A 9,912-nucleotide genomic window follows, 5' to 3' on the forward strand; every position below is an offset into this window, starting at 1 on the left:
GAGATTGGTGTACTATATTTTGTTTTCTCTAGACAACCGAATAAGATCCACATTCCCATTCCCAGGCGCTAAATTCGTTCAAATGAACCAGTTCGCTTAGTGACAACGTTTTTATTAATGTTAGCCTACTGTTTGAAGAAATACGGCGACATTTTCACGTCTTAGTACTGCTATAACAGCATATTAAATTAATATTTTAAATGCAAAGTACGAAAAATCTCAATTTCAAACCACTTATCATAATTCCTCACAAAACGCATTATAATGTATGCAAATTCTCCCCAAAATAAGTAAATAAAATAAGCCGAAATCGCATCCTTCTTACCTTATAATGTTCAATAAAGCAGAACACAAAGATTGGCGGCGTCTTTAGTAGCCTATAAGACGTCTAAAATCACTCTCGAGAGAAGCAGAAGAATGTGAAAAGAGCATCCAGCAGTCATGGCATGGGTTCGGCTCTTTGGGTCCCAGAATGAGGCTCCTCTAGCTGGGCTCAGAGCTGACAGACGCTCTCCGAGCAGGAATGAAAAATCCTGCTTTATTTTCCCTCTTTATAGCTGATGGAAAAAATTGCTGATTATTAGCATAAATGTTTACTCCTCATTACGCTGATGACATTGTGCACTCGAGATCTTGGTAATCTTTGGGAAAATTATGAGTAATTTTTAAAAATTTAAAGCAGCAGTTACCATGCAATTCAGGCTAATTTTGCGTAGGCTCCAAACGGATATAATTATCGCGGAGTCAAGATGTTATGCTAAAAACTATGCATTGATATTACCATTTATTATGTACATACAACTTTGACAATGTTGATGCTTGAAATAGCTGGAAATTGTCTTGCGCAAAAATTACAGTCCATATTAGGACATCTAAAATTGCGAAGAATTATATAGTAATTGCAGGCTTTCAGATCGGGGAGCCAGAATGCTCAACTGGAGCAATTGTGGATAAAATTACAGATCAGAGTATAAATTAGGGATGGGGTATGGCATTTTTCAAGTTGTCTACAGGATTCCGGAAGTGTCTAAAACCACATCGTTGCTAATCTTTCAGAGAGAAAGGCATGCAGACAGAGCATGTGCTTGAAGGCAGCTCCAATACAACTTTACGTTCGTTTGCATTTGCAAGGTGTGACACTTGTCCATGTTGAACCTCCCGAGTTGAGAGACCTAATCAGTGTTAACACGGACTGTGGCTATTTTTGCCGAGACAGCAAAAATACAGGCTGACAGAAAGAGGTGCAAAACCCGTTAGTGCATGTCGCTTGGAATACGGGTTAACATGATCTGGTTTGGTGCGCTAGAATTGATGTGCTGTTTCATTGTTCTTGATCGCGTTAAGCTTGTCTCAAGGGACGGCGCGCGTGAACTGTTCTGAGACGCGTCTCGGGCCTGTACCGAAAGGCGCTCTGAAGGGAGCCGACCGCTCTTGGTTAAACATGGCATTCCCGTTTCCTGTCGTGTTTATTCTGCTGAACGGATAAAGTCTGGATCTCTGCGGGGCACATTTCAATACGGGCGTAGTCTAAGCCCGGGGCTACACCATAACATCTTGTAATGTGGCAATCACTGACAGGATACATCCTCATTACATCTGTATTCTTTACAGCTTTAACTCTCAAATAAACAAATTAATGTAACACGAAAAGCAACCATGCTTACCTATATATTATTTCAAAAAGAACAATAGGTATTAAGCCACGTGTGGTTCAAACATTTATCTTTTAATTTGAGAAGCTGTACCACTTGTCATACATAATTAGTAACAGGACAACTTCGTTATAATAGCGTCCAAAACAGCATGTTTTTTTTTTTTTTCGAGTTTACAGTTTTCTTTATCAGTAATTTAATTTAAAGTGACATTGAATTTTATCACGGTAGGCCATATGTTGTTGCAAAACAAAAATTTTATTTGAGCGATTAAACCTTTTAATTTGTGTGCGCTATTTGTTTAACTTGTTGCACTAAATGTGCATGCATCATTGCAGTACCAGTTTGAGCATGTTGCATCACTCAGATTCCCTTGTACGTAATCGGCATTTTATATTCTACAAAGCTTCTAAACAAATAAACAAGTTTTCCTTTGTAATATTGCATGGGAAATTAATGTAGGCTACACGCAGCCGAGACCCTATAACAAAGGCCTTGTGTTGTGCGTGGGGTTGTGGAAGTTGTGAAAAATGTTTCCATGTTGTTTAGCTCGGGGCATTTGTGAGCCTGCATGCTTTCTTGGCTGCGCTGACTTCATAAAAAGTCTGGAGCGCAGAGCTCTGACTCCAGAGAGTCTGAACCCAGCCGAACGCCTTCATGCCGGGGCGTGTTCGCGCGCTCATTCCCAGCCCGAGGCTTTGTAGCGCGTCTCGCTTCTGTCGGGCTCCCCGAACCTTTGTCTTTAAGTTTTATGTCTCCAAAATTGAAAGAACGTCAGACCATGTCCCTTTAGTGAATTTAAAAAAAAGAGAGAGAGAGAGAGAGAGAGAGAGAGAGAGAGAGAGAGAACCGTGCTCATGCTATTTTTGAACCCGAAAAAAGTTAAGCTACATAAACTCTCTTGACCTACTTTTTACAGAGTAAGCTGGACACACCTGTCACGTTAGTCAACAAAAGGTGAATTTGTGGGTTTTGTGTGAAACTTTTACAAGACGTTGCATCGCGTCTCCAGCCAGACTTATTAAAGACTAGAGACTTAACTGGCGCCGAAGCAAAAAGAGGGAGGCGTGGACAAATCTACAAAAAAATAAAAATGAAAACCCAACAAACAGTCGAAATCCCCAAATGAATCAATACATATACAATGCGTTCACATGAAACATTTTATTTAAATAAGTCTGAATCATTATAGTGGCAGAAATGTTCATTCGGATTTCAAAATAAATAAAACAAAGTACTCCAGAGAAAATATCCTTTTACATGTGAACATGGCTTTAGGACAATCAGTAGCTTTGGAGTGTTTTTCATTAGTGTTTTGTCCGTATTATTTAAAACAGTGAGAACCCTATATGATATCCTATAATGACAACATTATTAAATAGACGCGGTGGAACACACGGGCGGAGAGGGACACCAAATTCCCAACTTACCTTACTTTCTAAATATAAATCTAACATAAAGTCTAAAATTAAAGACAGGCGCATGAAACACATTTACGGTGGGAAAGGACAGTTAAGTTATTTTCAAAAGGCACCGAACAGCTTCAGGTTGTGCTACATGTGCTCTTACACCCTGCTGTGATATTCACTCCAATAATGTCCACGTGAGTTCTCTAGGCTTTGGATCATAGTAGGGTTTAATCCATTGATGTACCACCACCCATAGAACAAAATAAATAAATACAAAAATAATTGTATATGTTTGATTCTTTAGTGTCTGCTTGTTGACAACATTGCATGAAGAGAAACAGCGTTACGCCCAAACCGCACTGGCAATGATCAACGTGGCAAAGGTGAAGAGGTCTCACAATTCAGACTGGAAAACAGGCCTAAAAGTCATTTGTTGCAAGTTCACAAAATGAATTCCCCAGTCTTTTTTGAGTCAGTCGAGTCAAAATATGGTCCCGGCGCTAACAGTTGTGTTGTGATGATGCGGTGGCTGTAGATGGGTCGCAGAGTTCGTGGATGAGTACCAGGGGTAGTTTGTCAGAAATGAAGGGGTAGTTGTGTTCGGGGGGCTGCTGCTCTGGGACAAAGAGTTTACAGTGTTCATTCTCTGGTTATGCGCGAAGTCCCAGGCCGTGTTGAGAGGCGGCGAGTGGTGAGGTGGAGACTCGCTGGAGGCCACATGCTGCTCGGGCGGGATTTCTCCACTTTTCCACAACTTCTTGAACTTCGAACGACGGTTTTGGAACCAGATTTTTACCTGAAAAACAAACAAACAATTCAGCATCTAGAGTAGCATTCAAACAACGCCGCTGAATCATGTTTTACAAAAATATATATCATTGTTTTCATTATTACCATGTGTATGGGATGTTAATTTCACATTTTATAATAAATCAAACCGAACCCTTGAAATAATCACACGCACTGTTCGCTTTAATGTTATGAATAAAGGAGTGTTATTAAGATTTAAAAGTTGTTGTTATTATTACACAAAAAATGCTGGGTTGTTTCAACCCAAGTTTGGTTCAAATATGGACAAACTCAGCCGTTGGGTTAAATTTTGAAATTAAAACACAATTTTGAAATTGACACAAATTTGAGTTGAAACAACACAGCATTTTCAAAGTGTACTGAATCCCAATTTTGTCAGAGATTAATGAGCATTTATGCTTTTAAACTAAATCATAATGAAAGCGTATTTGCTGGATGGTTGGTGTTTTATTTCGATGTGGAAAGCATCTGTAGGCTACCTGTGTTTGCGTGAGGCCCAGAGATGCGGCTAGTTCAGCTCTCTCCGGCAAGGCCAGATACTGAGTCTTCTGAAACCTCCTCTGCAGGGCCGCCAGCTGGAAACTCGAGTAAATAGTTCGCGGTTTTCTGACTTTCTTTGGTTTTCCATTAACCATTCGAATTTCAGGTTCACTTTCTTCTTTTTCTGGGAGAGAAAACAAACAAACGTTGTTGTAAATACAAACCGTCAGAAGGAACTGAAATACCTCACGGAAACGAATCTTTCGAAATAAAACCGCAATGCAATAATAAAACAACGTTTATGTTTTACATATTAGCCTATATAATTAGAATAACACGCGCAATTAAAATCAGCTCTACAAAATAATGATTTATGCATTGTAATAAACATGTAATAAATTTGTAATAATTGTTTTATTCACTGCTACTCAGTAAATAAATACTAACAGTACCATTTTAATGTCAATTACAACGAATTGCCCCAAGTGAGCAATAACAAGAGAGAAACATATTTACCAGCATCTGCAGGAGTTGGTGAGGAGCAGGAGCCGTACGTGCCGTAGGGACCAAAAGCGTTGCCGAAGCCCAGTTCATATGATTTGGTGTTGTACTGAACGCTGTTCATGCTGTTGTTCTGGTATTGGTAAGAGCTGATCTGGTCGTACGGAGAGCCAGCGCACTGTCCGGCCTGCTGGTTATTATTATAGTAGCTGCTGTCGGTGGCGGTGGAGACCGGAAGAGTCGGTGATTCCTGGGATTTGTGCAGACTGTGATAACTGCTGGAGGTAATCTGGTTTGAATGCATATCTGTACTGAGGCTGTCAAAAACTCCAGTTATGTTTTTCATAACGCAAAAATACCTAAATGCACGTCCAACGAAAGAACAAACCCATAAAAAGTCTTCTAAAGCACAAAACTTGATACGTTGTCTGAGTTAAGTTGCATTCCACTTTGGAAGAAAACAAACGCAGAAGCGACGCAAAGCAGAACTGTGATTGTCTGTCAGCAGAGATGCGGGAGGACGGACATTTATCGCGCGTCATGGGGGAGGATGAACTTGTGCGCGTGAAGCAGCCAATGAATGCGGGATATACACAGCTCACATATGCATACACATGAAATGCGTGTATCCTGTGTGGCCACATAATACCACATAAAAACACATTTTGCAGTTTTATTCGTTCGCTTAACGAATCATTGATGTAGTGTAATCAAATTAAAAACGGTCATGAAAACATTGATTCTTATCACTATTTTACGTAGGTACTGGGCCTCTTCTGTAAATATGTATAGCCTATAACGTTTGTTCATTTATTAATAAAATGTTTAACTAAAACGGTAGCACAATGTGCTGTGTTTGAATTACGCTTCAGGAACTTTTACAAATGAAAGTTTGTCACGCGCAAATCCAGCAAAACGAGCAAAACCAGCAATAGCCTATGCCTGAAGAGATAATAATCCAAGTGCACATTTTGCAATGTTTCTTCTTAAAACAGAGATGTAATTTCAATCCAGCAGTTAGACTTTTGACTTCAGATTTGCTTAGGTCATGTTAACACAGGGGAACTGCTCTTTTCTGCATGGCATCCTGACCTGCTGCGACACCTGTCGGTGAAAATGTCAAATTTTTCTGCATGTGTTTGCTGTCGTCCTGTTAAACCGTATTCTGAAAATTACATATCGTATTATTTTAAGGCTTTAACATTGATTGAGAGTATCTGGCTAAATAAAGTTTCCAGCTCATATAGAAGAAGCAAAGTAAGGCAGTACTGCAGTACTACAATAAAGGTCAGTCCATGCATTGCGCCTGTCAGTAAAGAGTTCATTTTTCAGTTAATTTTACAATGTACACCCTCTAGTAGTATCCGTGAATTTGAAAAGCCTAGTTTTCAAACCAAGTGCTTATACCAGGAGTAGGCCTATTAAGTGCTGAAATGCGTCGTAAAAAGACAGACGCAGTCAGTCACCTGAAGGACAACCGAAAGTAAATCCGCAAAATCCCCTTCAGCGGCTTATCTTTTAAATGATTCAATTAACAAACTAACTCATTAAATAAAATTCTTTTAATTTGACTTGTCGGGACAATAAAAAGCAGCAAAACCAAAACCACAAAAGTCCAATGTTTGCATGCTTATATATATGTATTATGTTATATATATAGTGCACAGCATAAATGAGTACAGTACACCCCCTCTGAAACTTCTGAAAGTCAACAATTACTCAATTACTGAGAAGACATGTAAGGGTTCTTTAGAAATATAATGTTCCAGTAAGTCTGCTTAATCAGTTACCAAAGAAGCATGTCAAAATTATTCAGGAAAATAAGATTTTCTTATCAAAGTGATAAAATGTTGTGTAGCAAAAATGAGTACACCCTCCTAAAAGTTACTAAATAAAATGAAATAAAAATGTTCTGGTGTAAGTTTAATGCAATGTTTGATCAGCAGGTAAATATGTTGAACCAATTAGCCATTTCCAAAACCCATATTTACAAAATATAGATTCTGGGAATCATTACTCTGGTCTCATGAGACCAAATCAATCATTTTGGATCTAACAGCATGCAAAATGTTATGGTGTTGCTAGAGGAGAAGTACAGTGAGAAGTGCCTGGTTCCCACAGTAAAGTTCAGTGGTAGTAAAGCTCTTATATAGGGATGTATGAGTGCTATAGAGCATCTCCAAAACTGCAGCTCTTGTGGTGTTCCCGGTCTGCAGTGGTCAGTATCTATCAAAAGTGGTCCAAGTAAGGAACAGTGGTGAACCTGCGACAGGGTCATGGGCGGCCTAGGCTCATTGATGCACGTGGGGAGCGAAGGCTGGCCCATGTGGTCCGATCCAACAGACGAACTACTGTAGCTCATATTGCTCATGAAGTTCATACTGGTTCTGATAGAAAAGTGTCAGAATACTGTTTGTTGCGTATGGGGCTGCATAGTCTCAGACCAGGCAGGGTGCCCATGCTGACCCCTGTCCACTGCCGAAAGCGCCAACAGTGGGCACGTGAGCATCAGAACTGGGCCACGGAGCAATGGAAGAAGGTGGCCTGGTCTGATGAATCACGTTTTCTTTTACATCACGTGGATGGTCGGGTACGTGTGCGTCGCCTACCTGGGGAACACATGGCACCAGGATGCACTATAAGAAGAAGGCAAGCCGGCAGAGGCAGTGTGATGCTTTGGGCAATGTTTTGCTGGGAAACCTTGGGTCCTGCCATCCTTGTGGATGTTACTTTGACACATACCACTTACCTAAGCATTGTTGCAGACCATGTACACCCTTTCATGGAAACACAATTTCCTGGTGGCTGTGGCCTCTTTCAGCAGGATAATGCGCCCTGCCACAAAGCAAAATGGTTCAAGAATGGTTTGAGGAACACAACAACGAGTTTGAGGTGTTGACTTGGCCTCCAAATTCCCCAGATCTCAATCCAATCGAGCATCTGTGTTATGTGCTAAACAAACAAGTCCGATCCATGGAGGCTCCACCTCGCAATTTACAGGACTTAAAGGATCTGCTGCTAACATCTTGGTGCAGATACCACAGCACACCTTCAGGGGTCTAGTTGAGTCCATGTTTTGGCAGCAAAAGAGGGACCAACACAATATTAGGAAGGTGGTCATAATGTTATGCCCAGTTGGTATATATATATAGTCTATATAGCCTCTATATAAAGGCTAGACAAATAGCCTATGGGAAAAAATCTATATGCATGTATGGACTCGTCAAGACATCTTCCCACACCATCTTCATTCTCTTCTTCCTTTCTGACTTTCTCCAGCACCACAGTCACTGTTGTCTCTTTAGGAAGGAAAGAGCAGGGCAGTGAGGGCACTGCTTGATTGGTGAATGTCCCTGACGCGCAGCTTCCACCTCCAGGCTATTATGCACTACTGCAGCACTGGCAACACGGTGAACCTAGTTATTGGCCCACTCAATATCCTCGTTATTTGCAGGATCGCTCAAGGCCTCAGACTGGGTAATCGCTGTCTCCATGCCTCCTGTGACCCTGCAGCGTGCGCTTCGACCCACATAAGAATTTTGAAAATATAAATTAAACACTGAAAGAAGCATTGTGTAGCTACATATACGTTTTTGTGTAAAAATTCTTCTGCACAAAATAATTAAATAAAAAAATATATTTAATTGTGCAGGGTTAAGTTGCAGTTATACACCAAGTAAATGTTATAATACAGGCTATGTCACCATGTTGCATAAGTAGACCTAGCCTAAATAAAATGACATAAATGATATATACAAATACAAACACTTTCTCTTTCACACATGCACACATTCTATAATTATCATAACTGGTAGTTTAATACGTCTAACGCAACGGATCAAAATCTCTTTCTCTTTGAAAGCCGTTGTGAGAATTAAAAAATCATTTAGTGTAGGCTAGATGAATTCTAACAGGCAGCTGTACTTCTCATGAACAGTATGAAGCACTCCGATGTGCTCTTTTCTATAACTGGTTCACTGTGGGAAAAATATGCTACCGACCATGTTGATGTAATTTTGATATCTGGATTATTTTTCTTTTTCTTTCTTTCTTTCTTTCTTTCTTTCTTTCTTTCTTTCTTTCTTTCTTTCTTTCTCATTTATTTATCTTGTTGTTGTTGTTTATTTATTACTTTATTTTTTGCCCTGCTTTATTCCTACATTTGAACCACTCATGATGGCAGTAACAGGTTGCCTAAGGTCATTAAAATAGCAACAGCACCTCTACTGACAGTGGACGGTATCACATCCAGTTTAGTGACCATCAGATATATCCCACTAATCTTACGTTTGACTCATGGCTCATGAATATTAATTAGACTACTCGACGTTCGCCCAGTAGGCCTGTTTGATTGGCTGAAAGGCAGATCTTGGTAAGCAGTAGTCTCTAGTCATCTACGGAATTATCGTATCCTACTATTATTGTCTAGCAAAATAATCCTAGCTACTATTGCAAAGACTAAGCTCATTAATATTATAGCCTACGCTATGTGCCTAGACGATGCTGTAAATCAAGCAACATCAGAATGACCTATTTAAAATTCATGACATTTTGCGCTTCAGAAATCCACTTGGACCCTGGCAGCAGTTACTGCAACGAGCCAGCAGGTGGCTCTGCTCTCCGCGGAATGAAAAGCCAGCAGTGAGCTTCCTTGCCATTTGTAGGTGACTTTCTACATACAAGATATGACAACATATGCTCTACAATGACAAACAGCCTATGCATATAGGCTAGTATAAGCTATTATTACATGTTATACTGCATCCAGTTTGATATTCATCGTCAAATTTATTGTTTTGTGTAGCCTGTTGTGTGTATAGTATTAAGTGAAAGATGTTTGAAGTATGTTCCAGTGCTGAGGGTCATCGCGTTGTAGGCTATTGCTATTATGCAAATATGAGATATGACTAATCTTCTTAAAGGAATAGATTAGTTCAAGTCACCTTTATTTATAGCGCTTTGTTCATATGATTTTTATGGTGAAAATATCATTTTATAACTTAACCTTTTCTCTGTATAGCATAGGTAGGCCCTATATGTCCAAATTTACAATTTTTTTG

The 9,912-nt window shown here is 39.8% G+C and overlaps 1 protein-coding gene across 1 annotated transcript; it reads right to left on the reverse strand.

The window, feature by feature from the left end:
- Positions 1 to 1,459: 1,459 nt before the first annotated feature.
- On the reverse strand, positions 1,460 to 5,387 carry dlx2a (distal-less homeobox 2a). The gene is made up of 3 exons (XM_048192756.1): positions 4,868 to 5,387; positions 4,351 to 4,535; positions 1,460 to 3,857 (listed from the first exon to the last, which is right to left on the reverse strand). The coding sequence occupies exons 1-3, from the start codon at positions 5,196 to 5,198 to the stop codon at positions 3,543 to 3,545; spliced, it is 831 nt and encodes a 276-aa protein (XP_048048713.1). The 5' UTR covers positions 5,199 to 5,387; the 3' UTR covers positions 1,460 to 3,542.
- Positions 5,388 to 9,912: the final 4,525 nt, after the last annotated feature.

The sequence above is a fragment of the Megalobrama amblycephala genome, linkage group LG6 (assembly GCF_018812025.1).
Source record: "Megalobrama amblycephala isolate DHTTF-2021 linkage group LG6, ASM1881202v1, whole genome shotgun sequence".
Taxonomy (NCBI): domain Eukaryota; kingdom Metazoa; phylum Chordata; class Actinopteri; order Cypriniformes; family Xenocyprididae; genus Megalobrama; species Megalobrama amblycephala.